The sequence below is a fragment of the Laccaria bicolor genome, genomic scaffold (assembly GCF_000143565.1).
Source record: "Laccaria bicolor S238N-H82 LACBIscaffold_27 genomic scaffold, whole genome shotgun sequence".
Lineage (NCBI taxonomy): Eukaryota > Fungi > Basidiomycota > Agaricomycetes > Agaricales > Hydnangiaceae > Laccaria > Laccaria bicolor.
Window position 1 is genome coordinate 372,969 of NW_001889898.1, and position 16,690 is coordinate 389,658.

The 16,690-nt window shown below is 48.7% G+C and overlaps 7 protein-coding genes across 7 annotated transcripts; 4 read left to right on the forward strand and 3 right to left on the reverse strand.

The window, feature by feature from the left end:
• The first annotated feature begins 124 nt into the window (after nucleotides 1-124).
• Nucleotides 125-1,904, forward strand: LACBIDRAFT_295034 (uncharacterized protein). Its single transcript, XM_001884688.1, has 8 exons — nucleotides 125-150; nucleotides 204-584; nucleotides 639-838; nucleotides 897-1,010; nucleotides 1,082-1,321; nucleotides 1,384-1,464; nucleotides 1,515-1,631; nucleotides 1,683-1,904. The coding sequence occupies exons 5-8, from the start codon at nucleotides 1,163-1,165 to the stop codon at nucleotides 1,758-1,760; spliced, it is 435 nt and encodes a 144-aa protein (XP_001884723.1). The 5' UTR covers nucleotides 125-150; nucleotides 204-584; nucleotides 639-838; nucleotides 897-1,010; nucleotides 1,082-1,162; the 3' UTR covers nucleotides 1,761-1,904.
• A 5,680-nt stretch (nucleotides 1,905-7,584) lies between these two features.
• LACBIDRAFT_304328 (uncharacterized protein) lies at nucleotides 7,585-7,773 on the forward strand (the record flags this gene model as incomplete). The annotated part of the gene is made up of 1 exon (XM_001884689.1): nucleotides 7,585-7,773. One exon carries the CDS (start codon nucleotides 7,585-7,587, stop codon nucleotides 7,771-7,773), a length of 189 nt encoding a protein of 62 aa, XP_001884724.1.
• Nucleotides 7,774-8,143: 370 nt separating this feature from the next.
• Nucleotides 8,144-9,234, reverse strand: LACBIDRAFT_252507 (uncharacterized protein; the record flags this gene model as incomplete). The annotated part of the gene is made up of 6 exons (XM_001884770.1): nucleotides 8,144-8,285; nucleotides 8,339-8,426; nucleotides 8,473-8,650; nucleotides 8,705-8,845; nucleotides 8,902-9,045; nucleotides 9,127-9,234. Coding segments are annotated over 6 exons (801 nt in total), but the record flags the coding sequence as incomplete, so codon positions are not given.
• Nucleotides 9,235-10,263: 1,029 nt separating this feature from the next.
• LACBIDRAFT_330473 (uncharacterized protein) lies at nucleotides 10,264-11,288 on the forward strand (the record flags this gene model as incomplete). The annotated part of the gene is made up of 5 exons (XM_001884690.1): nucleotides 10,264-10,346; nucleotides 10,402-10,506; nucleotides 10,553-10,719; nucleotides 10,775-10,926; nucleotides 10,980-11,288. The coding sequence occupies 5 exons, from the start codon at nucleotides 10,264-10,266 to the stop codon at nucleotides 11,286-11,288; spliced, it is 816 nt and encodes a 271-aa protein (XP_001884725.1).
• A 1,165-nt stretch (nucleotides 11,289-12,453) lies between these two features.
• LACBIDRAFT_330474 (uncharacterized protein) lies at nucleotides 12,454-14,426 on the reverse strand (the record flags this gene model as incomplete). The annotated part of the gene is made up of 7 exons (XM_001884771.1): nucleotides 12,454-12,705; nucleotides 12,768-12,843; nucleotides 12,936-12,999; nucleotides 13,169-13,227; nucleotides 13,287-13,295; nucleotides 13,369-14,326; nucleotides 14,375-14,426. 7 exons carry the CDS (start codon nucleotides 14,424-14,426, stop codon nucleotides 12,454-12,456), a joined length of 1,470 nt encoding a protein of 489 aa, XP_001884806.1.
• A 311-nt stretch (nucleotides 14,427-14,737) lies between these two features.
• On the reverse strand, nucleotides 14,738-14,908 carry LACBIDRAFT_304332 (uncharacterized protein; the record flags this gene model as incomplete). The annotated part of the gene is made up of 1 exon (XM_001884772.1): nucleotides 14,738-14,908. One exon carries the CDS (start codon nucleotides 14,906-14,908, stop codon nucleotides 14,738-14,740), a length of 171 nt encoding a protein of 56 aa, XP_001884807.1.
• Nucleotides 14,909-15,073: 165 nt separating this feature from the next.
• Nucleotides 15,074-15,770, forward strand: LACBIDRAFT_304333 (uncharacterized protein; the record flags this gene model as incomplete). Its single annotated transcript, XM_001884691.1, has 3 exons — nucleotides 15,074-15,112; nucleotides 15,192-15,455; nucleotides 15,609-15,770. 3 exons carry the CDS (start codon nucleotides 15,074-15,076, stop codon nucleotides 15,768-15,770), a joined length of 465 nt encoding a protein of 154 aa, XP_001884726.1.
• Nucleotides 15,771-16,690: the final 920 nt, after the last annotated feature.

A 16,690-nucleotide genomic window follows, 5' to 3' on the forward strand; every position in this document is an offset into this window, starting at 1 on the left:
CTAGTAAGTAGACGAATGTGGTAACAATTACGGTGTACCGGAGATTGCCGCAATCGTTTGTCAACATGACCGCATTTCAAGAGTGGCCTGCTTGTTCTCCTAACCTTGACAATGACTACTACGGGAGCCTTCACTTCGCCAATCTTACAGGTTTTTATGCAAATTCTCCCACCTTTATTCTAGCTAACATGTCTTATTTACAGGAAATACCGGACACCATTTCTCCCGATGACCACAGCAAGTTGATGGGTACTGACGGCCTAGATATTGAGTCGAGGGTGTTACTGTACCAGGAAATGGTTGATCGTTACACCGATACACCACCATATCTCCTCGTACGGCTTGCGGAACTTTATGTGATGGTTAAGTTGGGTCCGCTCGCTCTCAACTTGTACCGCAAAGTGAGTACCTTATCCCCACTCACCCCTTTCAATCGAACGCTTCAACCTGCTCCTCTCCGAGCTAGGCACAAGACGTTTTATCTAGTGCAGGTATCGTTGACGACGTCTTGAACGCCCGCGTTGAAAGCCACGCTTTGCGCGTCGACGCTGAACTCAATGACATCCTAAGTAAATCTCAGCACGGTAATGCAACCATATATCTATTTCTAAACGTGCCACTATATGCGAGTCTACCAGCGGTGTTCTATCAGAAGTGGAAGCCTACGAAGGACCACCAATTTCCTACCAACATTCCTCATCCTCCTCCTGGTGCTCAAGACGTTAAAGATGAATGGCAGAAATTGATCCCGCAAGGATCCACTTTCTTCGATTCTTATTTGAAAAAATTAGTTATCGAGACCAATCATGTAGAGAGCACCTTTCTGCTCACGCAAGGGGTCTGTTCCTTTCATTTGAAATCACCGAGCCCACTTGATGATGGTCTCCATTTCTTAGTCAACCCAGGACCTTATTCGACGTGGCGTATCCGAAGGAGTAGTAAACTATCTCCCGCAAAGCTCTTTACAAGACACCGACAAGATAAAGAGAATTTTGAACGATACACTCGCCGTTTGTCTTTTTTTCTCTTCAAATCTTGGTCTTTCGTTATCTATAATCTGATTGGTAATACGATTGTCTAGGCCTATGCACTGTTAAACGAACTCTACAGCAGCCTCGACCTTCTCAACAAAGACACTATCTGCCGCATTCACGCACGCCTCATGAAGACCTGTCAATTCGCCGATTTTCGACTCACCCCAGGTGGCAAGACACGCACGGAAACCAAGAAGACTGTTGTTGTGGCAGGAGCCTACGTGATACAATGCTGCCCCTTTTCAGAGGTTGATACGGAGATAGACTATATCTGCAGGATGTCGAGGGTGAGGTTATATCCGCTTCATCCGGACTCACGTGTAATTCTGCGATTTTTGCACGTTTTCAGCAGTGGATCAAGACTTGGCGGAACCCATTTGCGACGGCGAGCTGGATTCATCTGACATTGGTTAGGTGTCATCCGTTTGATGTACGTGTGCATTGTATCCTCATAACTGCATATCATTCAAGACTCTTTAGGATGGGAATGGGCGTTTGGTGCGGTTGATATCGTCCATTCCTCTTTTGAGACATGGGTATCCCCCAATATCTATATCGTTGAATCAACGCGCGGATTACTATGATGCTATAAATAAGGTATGTAGGTCTGTGCCAGTAACTCCTACAGTCAAGTAATAAGCTACACAGGCATTCGAAGGTGACCATGAACCTTTGATCCAATGTATGCTGAAAGGCATGCAGGAGACCATTGCGTCGGTCCAATAACTGTGATTGATAAATTTTTTCGATTGATATTCAACGTGTCCTTTGCCTATGTGGGCCGTAACGGTGATGTCTGTCTTCTCCCTACCCATGGATGTACTTTTTCAACTGTCTCCTTCCTTCCTATCAATGTACTACATGTACATCAGTATTGATCTTAAAGACACTGAGTCCACTACTTTTGAGTGGTTCCCTACGCCATGTTCAATGCAAGAAGATACTACTCAAATACTACTTGCATCAAAGTTATCATGATGGGCTATCCTCGCGGCCATGAGCAAGCCCCCAATTTGAACGTGTTTGCAATTTCTTGCACTCATCTTCCATCTTGACCGGCATTAGTCACCTGTCCTCAGCAGCTTCCCATTGACTCTCTTGGGTACACGCTCTAATAACACTTCAAGATTGATTCCAAGAGCAGCAGAATGATGCCTGTGGAGTCCATTGCGATTTAGAGCAGGAGGGGTCGTTCAGAAGGCTGATATCTCGTTGCGGCCATCCTTGAGATATAAAGGTCTTGCTTTCTTTTCTTTTGTTCTTGCCACAACTTCGAACTGCGAAGAGATTGTCGAGCGACCTGTGCATTGCGTGATCCATTTCGACGCCGCGAAGGCTGCTCTTCGTCTCTCCTCGTTTCCTGCATGTCACATCCGGTTCCCAAGCCCACTCAGTGAGTCTTGAACAATAGGGTGTTTCACAGTAGGCCAACTTAGGTCCCAACTTTCATTCCAACTTGTGGGCCAACTTCAACAAAGTTGAAAGGGAAGTTGGCCAACTTTACCGTGAAACACCTTGAACTGCAGAAAACATGAACTTGGGCTGATTTGGGCTCGGAAGGGATTCCGAATGCAGATTTCTGCCTATTTTGGACACGTGGGAAGTTGCGAGGTGAAGTTGGGCACCAAGTTGGGATCAAAGTTGGCTGCAAATCGGCGTCGGGACCACGATTTGCATCCCAACTTGATGAAGTTGGTCAAACTTTGTCCTTCCAACTTGGCAAAAGTTGCTCACCAAGTTGGGGATTAAGTTGGGACCTAAGTTGGCCTACTGTGAAACCCCCTAATATCCGCCTTTTATGCTCAGCTCATGGATGGGTAGCCTCGAATGTTTACTCAGTGAGCTCACTACTATGTCTATCTGGCATCCGAATCGCAGCCCTACCTACAAAAACTGATTCCAGACCTTATCCTCAAGCCTGCTGTGGATGAGATCTGCAATGAATTGAAGAGCTTCAAGATATATGTCAAGTTGGATCACGACCAAGAAAGCAAGTCCCTGCTGGGCGGCGACCAAACCATTCAAGGCAAATGGGAAAACTCGGTGTCCCATTGGGTTTGCAAAGGGATGATACCTATGTAGGTGAGATTGTTGTTTTGAGCCATCAAAAGACCTCATATCAGCATCTAGAATTGCCACTTCCTCATATCCTCGAATATTGATCCATGGGGAAAACCAGGATGGCAACGCTCACACGGTTGGGATCCATCGATGTCCCAAGAGGCCAACTCTCTTCCGTGGCAGATCAGACAGCTGGTAGCCCATTTGTGTCCCAATCACAAGACTCTTCGAGTGATCTTCAAACAGTTATTCAAGGCACTTTCAGGCTGGCCTTGCAAGTTGACCAGTGTCCCTCGATTGAAGTTTCCTACCATGCCACACTTAACTTTCCGAATTCACTTGATCCTTTGGGTCACAAACATATGAACGACGATGGAGCGATCCCCGCCTCACCCCCGATCACCAATCCTCTAGAATCGCAACCTTCTCAGACCAACCCAAAGATCCTCGCTGCTCTTGGTGATGAATTGTTCAAACTCCACTCCACAGACCGCAACGTTGCACATCTTATCAGGGCCAGGTCTTTATACTTTGACGCAGTGCAATTTACCCCTGACAATGATCCGCACCGTGGTGATCGTTTCAGCAAACTTGCCTTCATATTACTCAACCTCTTTTTGTCTACTGGAGATGTTGGCTATCTAAACGAAGCGATACCAGTTTTCGAGACTGCCGTCAGTATAACTCCTGATGGTCTACCCTCCAAACCGTTTCTTCTCAACCGTCAAGGATTTGCGCTCTCGAGTCGCCACAAACAACTTGGAAACACTTCCGACCTGACGCTTGCGATTTCTGCTCATGAAAATGCTGTGCGGCTAACGCCTGATAATCATCCCAAAAAACCTCGGTGGCTAGAGGACCTAGCCATTGCAATGCTCCGTCGTAGAAGTAACGGAGTTGAAGTGAAGCAGGCAATCCCCATCTACATGACCATTGTTCGACTAACTCCCAACAATCACCTTTCCAAACCCCGTTTTCTCAATACGTTGGGCCGCCTGGCATTTGCCTTTTTTCTGCTTGAAGGGAACGTCATGAACATCAATTTGGCTGTCACAAGTTGTAGAGATGCGGTACATCTGACACTCGATGGCGACCCAGCTAAGGGTTCACGGCTCGGTGACTTGGAAGACGCGCTGATGACTCGGTTTCAGCGGTTGAAAGAGCTGACCGACCTTGACGAGTTAATTACGGTGTATCAACAAGCTTCGAGACTCACAGATGGCGCCCAGCCAGCAAACTTCTCGTATCATATCAAACTGGCAGATGCTCACTACTCCCGTTTCGAGCGTCTTGGTCTGCGAATCGACCTTGATAAAGCCATCCTGACTTTGAAGGATGTGCTGAAATCGATAGGCGACGACAGGTCGCAAAGGGCCGCTTGTTCAAGCAAGCTTGGCGTCTCGCTCACTTCGCGTTATGAGTATTTTGGGAGTACACCCGACCTCCGTGAATCGACCACCTTTCTCAAGGACGCTGTTTCGTTGGCAGATGACACTGATACTCACAAGGTCATGTACCTGATCAACCTCAGTAATTCGCAGGACCTTTTATACCAGCGCCTTGACGATACCACTTCTCTTGACGAGTCAATCTTGGCACTCACAAGTGCTGCTGAGATGGTCCCAGACGCTCATCTCATGAAACATATATGCCTTTCTAACCTCGGATCTTTGCTCATAGCTCGTTACAGACGGTTCGATCACCTGGCTGATCTGGACCAGGCATTTGTCATGACGAGGCGGGCGATACAGCTTCTTGATGAGGGTCACAGAGACAGGCCAAGCTGTTTGAACAATCTTGGAGCGGCCTATCTCGCCCGCTTCAAGAGGTTCGGCAACATTGGGGATATTGATCAATCGATTTCCATCCGTAGTGAGGGAGTGAAATTTACCCCGTTGGATGATCTCGATAGACCAAAACGTCTCAGTAATCTCGGACATTCCTTCTTGACACGGTTCGAGCGGCTCGGAGAAGCTATCGACATTGACGAATCAGTTCATGCGCACGAAGAAGCGGTCCAGGTCACACTTGAAAAGGATATCCACAAGGGTAATCGCCTTGCAAGCCTAGGTGGCGCTCTCCTGCGTCGTTTTGAATATTCTGGCAATATTCTCGATATAGATCGTTCGATCCAGCTGCGAGAGGAGGCTGTACGTCTCACTCCAGAAAACCACCCCGAAAAGCCTCACCACCTCAACAATCTTGGTGGTTCCCTATTATCTCGCTTCAAATACCTGGGTAATCTTCCTGATGTTGACAAGTCGATTGCATCGCGAAGAGAGGCTGTAGATTTAACTCCTGACGGTCACCCTGACAAGTTAGACTATCTTAGCAACCTTGGGAGCTCCTTGCTAAACCGCTTTGAACGCTGTGGTGATATTGCAAACATCGATCAATTTGTTTCACTTCGCGAAGCGGCGGTACATTTGTCACAAAATGGGCATCCAGACAAACCAAGACTCTTCGACAACTTGGGAAACTCTTTATTCGTTCGCTATCAGCGTCTTGGGGATATCACCGATTTGCAAAAATCAATCAGTGCTTTTGAAGCTGCAGTCTCCTTGATTCCAAAGGACCATGCCCGAAAAGCTGGTCATTTGAGCAACCTTGCCTGTTCTTTGGATATTCTTTTTGAAGTCAAAGGCGATGTGATTGACCTGAACAGGTCAATCTCACTGCACGAAGAGTCAGTTAAATTGACCGAAGAATCCCACCCTGATAAGCCAGAACGTTTAAGCAACCTGGGCGGCGCACTGGGATATCGCTTCAAGCGCCTTAAAGGTCGTCCAGACATTGATAAATCTATCTCAACTTGTCGAGAGTCTGTTCAATTGACGCCGAACGTTCGTCCTGACAAGGCGTTTTACCTTAATAACCTTGCAGGCACTTTATCACTCGTTTCCATTCATACGGTGACATTGTTGACCTTGACGAATCTATTTCTCTCGGCCAAGCTTCAGTGGCAATGATTCCTGATGCTCACCCTACAAAACCAAAATACCTGATCAACCTTGGGCTTTCTTTACACGCGCGTTACAAAGCTAACAATCTGGAAAGTGATTTGGATGCTGCCATCCGTCAAATTTCTCAAGCAGCGACTTTGACTGCTGGTGCTCCATCTTCTAGATTCCACGCTGCGGAGTGGTGGGTGAAATGCAGCCAGGAAATTGACGGCCCTCCTCCCCTTGAGGCATATCGCTGCATGATTGATCTCTTGCCGCTGGTCGCTTGGCTCGGACTTGGAGTACTCGACCGATATAGAGAACTTACAAGAATAGGTGCCGTAGTTCGTGATGCTGCCGCTGCTGCGATTCATGCTGGGCATTATGACCTAGCTTTGGAATGGTTGGAGGAGGGTCGTTCCATCGTCTGGGGTCAGATGCTACAGCTGCGCACCCCTATTCATGAGCTCTATGATAAAGCTCCAGATATGGCGGCCCTATTCGAGAAACTCTCGAAAGAGATGGAATCAATGGGGACAAACACCGTAAATTTGGCGAGCGATGACCGTGGTCCCCAATTATCGTTTGAAACTCTTTCCCAACGGCGTAGACGACTGACCACTGAATGGGAAACCCTAGTGCGGAACATTCGTAAGATGGATGGTATGGATGGCTTTCTCTTGCCAAAGCGGATTTCTCAGCTCGCTGAAGCCGCTGGATCTGGACATGTTGTCGTTTTAAATGTCAGCAAACATCGTTGTGATGCTTTGATCCTCAAACCCAACTTTGATGATGCCATGCATATTCATCTTCCTAATTTCACCTTTGAGCGCGCACAAGCACTCCAACGCAAGTTGTCTGGAACGTTAATGCGCTCTAACATTGGTGTCCGCCAGGATGATGAACGTGGAGTACGTGTGGTCCCTGGACAAGGCTTGAGCTCAGATTTTCCAAGGTTGCTTTCAGAACTCTGGAATCGGGTCGTTAAGCCGGTTTTAGATGCTCTTGATATTCCAGTAAGTTTATCAAAACACGTAATCCTCACCCCATTTCCCTCATTCCATTTCATAGATTGAAGCCACTTCCAATCCTTCGAGGATCTGGTGGTGTGGGACCGGCCCCCTCGCCTTTCTCCCCATTCACGCTGCTGGCTCGTATGATTTGGATTCAAAAGCAAAGTCAACACCTCTTACGCAACTTTCTGACATAGTCGTCTCATCATACACGCCTTCACTAACAGCCCTTCTGAAACTTGATAAAGGACAACCCTCCAGCGAATTCAAACTCCTTGCTGTTGCTCAGCCCTCCACACCTAGGCAATCTCGTTTGCCCAGTACGACGCTGGAGGTGGCGGAAATCCGAAAGCATCTCGGCTCTCATTCAATGATGGAGCTCGAAGGGGCCGATGCCACCGTTGAACGGGTCATCGAGGGTCTCTCAAATTGTGGCTGGGTCCATCAGCGAGCGGAGACGAAACTCTTCCAGAAGAGGCTGTTCATCTGGCTGCTGGCATGCTATTCGTGGGATATCGCAGCGTGATTGCAACAATGTGGTCGATTCGGGACAAGGATGCGCCTGTGGTTGCGGATGAAGTCTACCGTCATCTGTTATCAGTTGAACAACCGGACTCCACCCAAGCTGCTAGAGCGCTTCACCATGCAGTGGCACGTCTACGTAGGGAATCCCCGGAAATATCCTTTTTATCCTGGGTTCCATTCATTCATATTGGCCGTTAACAGAGTCGAGAACCCTGAAGATGTTGTTAGTACGATCGTTCACGTAAGGTATCTGTTAGGTGATAATGGATAGATCAATTCGCCATGAATGGGGTATTCAGTTTTCAAGCATGAGAGAGATCGAATTGGTCAATGGCCGAACAGGTGCTGGTAACTAGTATGTTCTAATACAAATCTAAAACACAGCAAAAAAAAAAAAGACGAAACCATGCCTTCACCCCGAAGATTGTGTTTTTTTTTTGGCGAATTGTCGACTCCAGTTTTTAACACCATTACTTGCCCTGGCGATAAACCTTTTGACCCTTTCTTTTCTGGGGGCAACAGGGGCAGTCTATTGTATAATCCCAAACAGATATGGTCTGGTGCAAATTTAAGCTGGGGAGATGTGTATGTGTGACCCTAATCGCCCGAAAACATTATCTTGTCCTTTGTAGAAGAACAGGTCATAGAAAATCGTTCCAACTTGAGCACCCAGGAACGGGGCAATGACTGGACACCAGATCCAATATTGACTGATGGATAGATGATCAGACTCTGCTCAACTGTGCGAAGAGGTGCGACTCACTTCCGGAAAGCGAATACCTGTCTTCCATAGCCAACCATAGCAGTGAGCATGCGGGGGCCAAGATCACGAGCGGGGTTGATAGCATAACCTGCGCCATATTAGAAGTGATATTACTACAAGCATAAACAACGCACCTGTTTCCATTCCAAGGGATGCACCGATACCAAGGATAAGGAAGAAGAGAACCAATGGCGCGAGGCCGGCTGGAGGAGGGGCATTTCTCTTGTCGTTCATGGCGTGGATGACGACGATAAGCACGGCAGTAGCGAGGAACTCCGAGAAAAAGCAGGACACGTTGGTCATGTGATCAGCCTATTAGTTTGTGAAGTCAGCTGAATTCCTACGCTTCTGGTGAGGGGAGCCTACCGCATACGTTGCGAACAATCCAGCGGTATCGAGTGTTCGAACATGGCGGCCGCCTTCTACGATATCAATGGCGTGAATGTAATTCACATAGACCAGTCCAGCTCCGACGATACCACCTAGCAGCTGAGCGAAGAGGAAACCCTAGGGGTTGACAAAATAAGCAACTAGTGTAAGGCGAGGATGGACGTCAAGCTCACGGGAACTTTCCTCCATGGGAAGCCGCGCCATGTCGCCAACGCCAACGTTACGGCAGGATTAATGTGACCACCTGAAATTCCGCCCGAGATCCAAACGCCCATAGCCGTGCCAATGGCCCAACCGCAATTCAGTGATAGATAGTCCTGAAGGGCCGATCAATACACGTTAGAGCGGCAAACTTGATTAAAATGAAGGAGCCTTACACCTTTCGGAGATGGTGCAACGCCAGTGTTTGCAGACAAGACGACTTGACAGTCGGCACCGACACCAAAGATGATAAGGACCGCAACGCCAACGAACTCTGCGATATATTCACGAAAGGGTTCACTAATTATACGGTTAGATTAGACCGTTGCTTCATTGCGACTATAAACTCACCGTAGTCTCATCCACGTATTGGGGAATGTGTTGGTATAATCATATTCTGCGAGCTTGTCCCCGTAGTCCTCAGGCGTAGTCTTCGAGTTGGGGAGGGCGTCGTCGTCGAATTTGTCGTCCATGGCTAGAGATAATGGCGTCAGGATAGGAAGAAAGGCGACGTTGGGATGATAGCGACATTTTAAAGGCAATCTGACACGATCTGGACGTCAAAGAACTTGGAATAAGTATGCTGGGCATGTGGGGAGAGTCTGGGGAAATCGCTTGCCCTATTATAGCGACCTGGTAAAGTTCAGGCGATGGTAAATGATCTGACGAGACCGTGCTACCAGTCTATCGCACGATCGCTTGCAATGCATCCCTGTGTGGGGAGATTTGGGGGCGAGTTGGTGGTGGTCTTGCGATCTAGAACTTAGAGGTTCAAACGTTCAAGCTTCAAGCTTCAGAGTCTGTGACCTGCCATCCACTCACCTCGAGAGGCAAGTCGTAACATCATGGACAGCGTGCTTCGCCCTTATTTCATCAACGAGGAGGTATTCGTTGAGCAGGGCGACGGCTTGTGCTAGGGCAACGACATCAGTACTGTGGACAAAGTTGCCGGATGACGGCCCTTCGGTTGCAATAGGAAAATCGGTGATTCTATCGGTGACTCCCGAACTCTACCCTTCTTCTTTCCTCAACTCGTTCAACATGATATATATGATAGCTGACCTCACATCCAACGAGCTAGCACGAAATGTCCCCAGTCGCAGATATCTTCGAATTCGAAAGTGCAACAAACGACACCGCCGCAGAAAGAGTCTGGCGCAGCGGGATGTCGGGCTAGAGACCAGCTTGCTGATGTAACGCACCACTACAGAAGAGTGGCTGCGACCCCAGTACGACCCGGTCACCCGGAGTAACAGGAGTCCTGAGCGTGTTTTGAGACGTCTTGGTGCTTAGGGGACCAGATAGAGTTCCAACCAGGACAACAACACCGAACTATGTCACTCTGCCTCCCTCGCGATTTTTCCTCCGTCGTAACGTACAGACAAGCAATCACCGAAATTCGATCTAGAGCTGAAATGTGAGTTTCCTTGACTTCAAACGGGTGGTTTGTCTCACTTACTATGAACGTGTAGAGCGTCACCTAACGCGGTTCACATATATGAGTTTAAAATCAGCGAGAATGAACTACAAGCGGCGTATAATCTGCTTGATGAAGAAGAGCATCGCGGAGCCATGCGGTTAGTTTGAAATTACAACAGCCTCATTTTTCTGACGTCGTTTCAGGGTAACCTACAGCAACAGTCATAACTTTATCGTTCGCTATATGCCTGGCAGTGTGCACCAGGCAGCACATGCGTCCTGGAGCATTTATACACATCAGGCCCTTAGAGACTTGCTTCCACATCCCAAACCCACGGCCGTTCCAGGATGTGTTTTTATTGCAGCGACCGGTATGTCTCATAAAGCGTATAACTTGAGTTGGGCTTCTAATCTTACTCCCTCCAGAACAAACGCTTGGCCAGAGAAAGAAAGAACCAGATTCTGGTATCATGCCTATCGGCTCCAACCGTCCCAGCATCGTTATCGAGATTGGAAGTTCCGAAAGCCTTACCCAACTCAAAATCGATGCCCAGCTTTGGCTTGAACACATGCCAGAGGTCAGTCAACTTCGTTTTTTGTTGCCACTCAAGTACTGTAACTTTCTAATTAGGTGCAACTTGGGATCCTTGTTTTGATTGACCCCCCTGCTGCTGCAAACCCCAATCCCCCAGTTGCGACTATCCAGTTGTGGCGAGGCTTTCCTCCACCTGAAAGACAAACCAGTGGTCAAGCGCAGACCCGAATTGCCAGGATGGTCTGGCAAAAAGACTGGACCCATAATGCGTCTCCGCTACATCTTTTACTGGCAGACATTTTCCAGGGACAGGTGCCCCCAGAATATGGTCAACATGATCGCGTCCAATTGGATACTGTTACTTGGCGAGAGGCCATTCATAGAGGCTGGCAACGTCATCAATGAATCTTCAGGTACTTAGCCAGGTCAACTTAACTCTGCAGATGTTTAGAATTTTAGCAAGTTCATACAACATAACGTGGTCCGTACACAAGTGGTAATTAGTCATCTGGTAGAAGATCATTGACAGGAAATGAATGTTAGAAAAAGACAAGACCAAAGAGCCGTTCGAGATATCGGAGAAGATAAGTTCAATAACGAGGCAAGATGTAGAGAGAGCCACGCGCACCACCGGCAAGCCCTCCCATCTAAAGAGCCGTCGACGAACCCCGACTACTCCCCCCCATCTCAACAATAAAATTAACAACCCTATCACGGGCGTCCTCCTGCCTCCCATCTCCTCCTCTCCATCCCCCTCCTCAAACACCCTGCTCCCAAGCACCTGCCCAAGCGCATGGACCATCCTCGTGCCCTTACTCCCCGACCTCAACGTCGGACTCGGGGGAGGACTCGACAAAGCCAAAGAACGGTACAGGACAAGTGCAGAAGTAACGCGTTGATCTGGGTGTCCACGCTAGCTTGGGTTTGGGAAACGTCGACGACTTTGTCGAAGTTGAGGTTCTGGTCAAGAGCAGCACAGGGTGTCTTCCACGCTTTCTTCAGGACCCCCCTAGCTCTTCGACCTGCCTACCAAGTTCACGAGCAGCGTCGATGCCAGATGGTCCGCCTCATTTCACCTTCCTTCCGTTTCGCGTATCCCTTGTCGTCGTTCTCTGATTTACTTTCATATACGGTAGCGTAGTGGTTATCGCGGTCGTCCCTTCCCCAAGATGCTGTTTAACCTTGAGAAATAGATATCGCGTGTCGGCTGGACTCCCTCCAACTTCGAATAACTCCATGAAAATGTACTGTGGAGACGGTCGGGGGAGACAATTGCATAAGGTCCGTATGCAAATCCGTTGACTTCAGTTCACACTCGAAATTAGACTCTGTTTTGTGGCATCGTCTGAACTCACGATGCGGCGCGTAAGGTTTAAATACCTCTCCTGCCCCCGTTTGCGTAACCAACTTGACGTCCAACGCGAACTTTGCACAGGTTCCCGTCACAAACGCGAAGAATCTCGAAGAACGCCCCTACTTCGGCAATCCGGTCTCGTTCCGTATGCCATGCAATATCAGCCCAGGCGCTGCACCGGTGCCGCTTGAACTTTCCTCGCCTTTCCAGTACTCGCTACGGAGGCCAGAGTTCCTCCATCAAATTCGAGTACAAGCAAATGGGGAAGGATGTCTGATAGACGTTGCTGGTGACGTTGAAGGTCGCTAGTAGTCTTGCCATCTTGAATCCAAAGGTCATGGGTACGGCCTGCTGCAAAATGGAACGTGCAGGCATCGGAGAGGCAGGGATCTGATACTGTGTTGCACGTATCCCATAAGCTGCAGGGCGGTTGCTGTATTTGGACTGTTGTCCAGCCTGGACATTCAACTGTAACATATATCTCAGTTTTGAGCACATCTCAGAAATTGAGCACGACCACTGCCACATACCTGCATTTTTGCACCCCAATGAGCACATTTGCCCAATCCACGTTCGACCTCATTGACCAGTCCAACCTTGAACCACCTACTTAACCAGCGGAAGCACAGGTTAGCCAATCATCACCGTCTCAGACCCCGAATTCTTGCATATCGATCAAGGAGATATTGCGTTTTGACCTAATAGCCACTGCAGCTTTGGGCGGTACGATGCCCAGGTCAGCTTGGACATCTGCTAGTGCAGCTTCGAACTCAATGGTACTTTGTTCGGCGTCCATCGAACAAGATGGCAGCGAACACCGGGGTTGAGAATATGTGTCGAAAGATGAGAGAATGGGTGACACGGCACATGTTGTACACATTCGCAACCTTGGGCGACGGTGGAGCCCAGTTGGCGGAGACTGATCACCTACGATAACTATCAAGCAGGGCTTCATTGGTCACGATATCATAAGGAGAACGACAGACGATTCTATTCACCAGCCCGATATCATACATAGCATCACACACTAAGGGAGACGAATGATGTACTTTAAATGTCTGTTCAGTGAGTCAGAGAGCGTAATGGGAAAGATGCAAACTCACCTTCCAACGCAACTATTCATCTTCTAACATGATGGGGACTCGGGAGCCTGGCAGCAACTCTTGCAACGACAACGGCATGGAGAGCAGGAGCATCGTGCCAGATAGATAAGCGGATTGTATAGGTACTGTCCCTAAAACCGTAATTGGAGCTGGTGCGTTATTGAGATATTCAGTCAACTGCTTGACGGAGGGTGAATCGGGCTGTTCCCTGAAGTAAAAAACCGTTGCGACTGTTGGGCAAGATGGCAAAGATGGTTCGATCGTGTTGTTATAAGAGAAAGTGATTGGCAAATCCCATCCTTCACGAAGAAGAAGCATAGAAAACTTCCTGTTGTAATAGCCTGAGTTGGGATCGACAATCTTGTTGATATCCTCGGAAACAAAAGGGTTTCCACTGTCCAGAAGCTTGTTAAAGGCCGCACACCAGTGCTGCGTGAAAGTCCCGCCATCCAAGGCGGTTCTGGGGTCGTTAAGGTCCTTGCGTGCACCACCAACGACAAACTCCACGCTCGCACCCTTGGCCTTCACGCCCTGCATACAATTGGAGGTACAGAATGAATCCAGGATAAAAAGGATGTCCAGCCCAGCTTGAGTTGAAGCCTCCGCCTTCAGATCTTTGCTAAGCCTCGATGGGTTGATTTCTGGTCCTGTGCCAAACTTCTGATCAATTTTGGGGGCGAAGATGGCCATGGAACCGGCGATGCTGTGGCCCGCATAGTGAAAGATGAAAAGTCTGCGACTCGGCAAGGTTCCAGATGGCAATGCGTTAAACACATCTCGAGATAGTTTCATATCGGTATGTTCTTGTGACAGGATATACTTGCAGGCGTCCACGTTATGGAGCTTCTGAATGGTCTCGATGAAAAGATAGCTGTCTTTAGCTGCGCCAGTATCGTCAGAAGCCCAGTAGGTCGAGAAAACCGAGATCTTGTCATAGGCATTTTTGGAGGTTGCGGCTCCTAGGCGGTGAATCGTGTCTTGGATTTCTGTCTCCACGATTAGAGTTGGAATCTATGCAAAGGGACGTTACATACCAATAATAGAAGAGGGTTCACAGTAGTTTATGCCATTTGAATACAAAGACATTCTGAGTGAGGGGGTTGAAGTTTAAGTTGTCTTGGAACTCCATCTTGAAGCTGTGATATTTATAGTGAACCCTATCTTGACCCTATCCACGTCCAACAGAAAATAGGAGAAATCCCTGCACATGCTAAGGCCTGCACAAAAAGACGTAGAGATGAAAAGAAAGTAGTTCCGAGACTGGCTTGTCTTGAGTGTCCTCTCTTGAACCCACCGGGAGATGTGCTATGTAGTTGGGCTATGCGGGGAAGTTAGTACGAGTAAGACGAAAATAAATAAAAAGCACATACCTACCAATTGCAAGCTACACTCATCACCTAAACTAACCCAACCAACTCTTTCCTCCGTTTCTTCGGGCCAACATTGAGAGGCGTAAAAGAAACACCGCGACTTCTCGTCGTCCTCCTCAGGCTAATCCCCCGCGTGATGCCCGCCCAACTGAGAACAAAACTGGCTAAAACGACGATAGACACAAAGCGTTGGAACATCTGCACGTATTCCTTCCATCCCCACGCATCTGCACCCGAAACGACAGGCGATGAGTGGGGAACTGTGCTATGATCTCGGGGGCATAGGCAAGTGGGGGATGAGGCGAGGTCAACGCCGTCCCAGTATTTTGATGATGCCCAGACGCGCGAGATGAGGACGATGTAATGGGGAGTGAAGGAGAAGAGGGCAAAGACAGTGAGGAGGTATGTATTGTTGTGCCAGTTGTGATTGTGGCCTTTCCTTGGTCTAACACTTCTTCTCATGATCAGGGACCCGTAGCAGGCGTCGAAGGTTTCCTCTCAGCCACCGCTTTCTTTGGTACGCCAGGGAATTCGGGGTTTTTCCTCATCATCACCTCAATATCATTGCCCTCCACTTCATCCTTCTCTTCTCCGCCAAAAAGCTGCCTCCACTCACGCCCATTCCTTCAAGAGGGTAGGGCCCCCAACAAGGCCAGCCACGAGGGCCTTCAATCCCGCTTGCTCAGCTTTCAGTCTCTTCAAGACTCGGATGTATTCGACGGCTTTACCAAGGACGTTCACTTGCGTGCGACCTTGACGCCGTCCACGAACCCTCGCTCGTCAATCACAACCATGACGGTGCCGTCCTCGCTGTCGTCCTGAGCCTTTCACAAAAACGTCACCATTGGTGACGTTCTTCTTGATTTTTTTGCCATTTCCGCCCTCCTTATCTTTCAAGAATCGGAGAGCGGATACAGCCATGCGCAAGCCTTGTATGCGAGCATTTAGGTTCTTGCGATATTGTCACTCGATGGCGGTGTGGCTGGTTTTGGGCCTTGAGCCTGCCGTAGTTGGTTGTGCAGCTATGGAGGTCGTGGTATTGGATGACTCCATAGAATGAGTAAGGTTATAAATGGGAAGCTTTTGGGAAGGACCTAGCCGAAGGTCATACTTTGGAGAGCAGCTTGGTTGCTCGCACTGCCGGGATTTGGGCATCTTTGGGGCTGCAAGTAGTACGGCGTCAACGTGAGCGTCTGTGGATTGCGTGATGCATTTCGACACGGCAAAGGCTGTTCATCGCCTCGCTTCGTTTCCTGCATGTCACATACGGTTTCCCAGCACAAGCCCACCCAGTGAGTCTTCAACAGCATCTGCCTTTTGTGCTTTCTCATGGATGGGCAGCCTCGAATGCTTACTCAGTGAGCCCGCTGTTATGTTGACCTACACTCGAATCGCACCCCTACTTACAAAAACTGATCTAAGCTCTTATCCTGACGCCCACGCAAAAGGTCCCCATTGAAATGGGGAACTCTAAGATATACGTCAAGTTGGATCACAATCAAGATAGCAAATCCCTGCCGGGCGGCGACCAAACCATTGAAGGCAAATGGGAAGCCCCGCTGGCCCGTTGGATTTGCAAAGGAATGATACCTGTGTAGGTGAGATTGTGAGTATTGAGCCATCAGAAACTTCATATCAGCATCTAGGACTGCTAGTTCCTCCTCTTATCCTCGACTATTGGTCTATGGGGAAGACCAGGATGGCACGCTTGAACAGCTGGGATCCATCGATGTCCCAAAAGGCCAACTCTCTCCAGTGGCAAGTCAGACAGCTGGTAACCCATTTATGCCCCAATCACAAGAATCCTTGATTGATTTTCGAACAGTTACTCGAGGTACCCTGAGGCTGGCCTTGCAACGTGGCAAGCGTCTCCCAATCAAAGTTTCCTACTATGTCTCGCTCAATATTTTGGGTGTGAGCGACGATGGAACAATCGTCGCCTCAAGCCCTATCACCAACTCCCCAGAATCGCAACTGTCT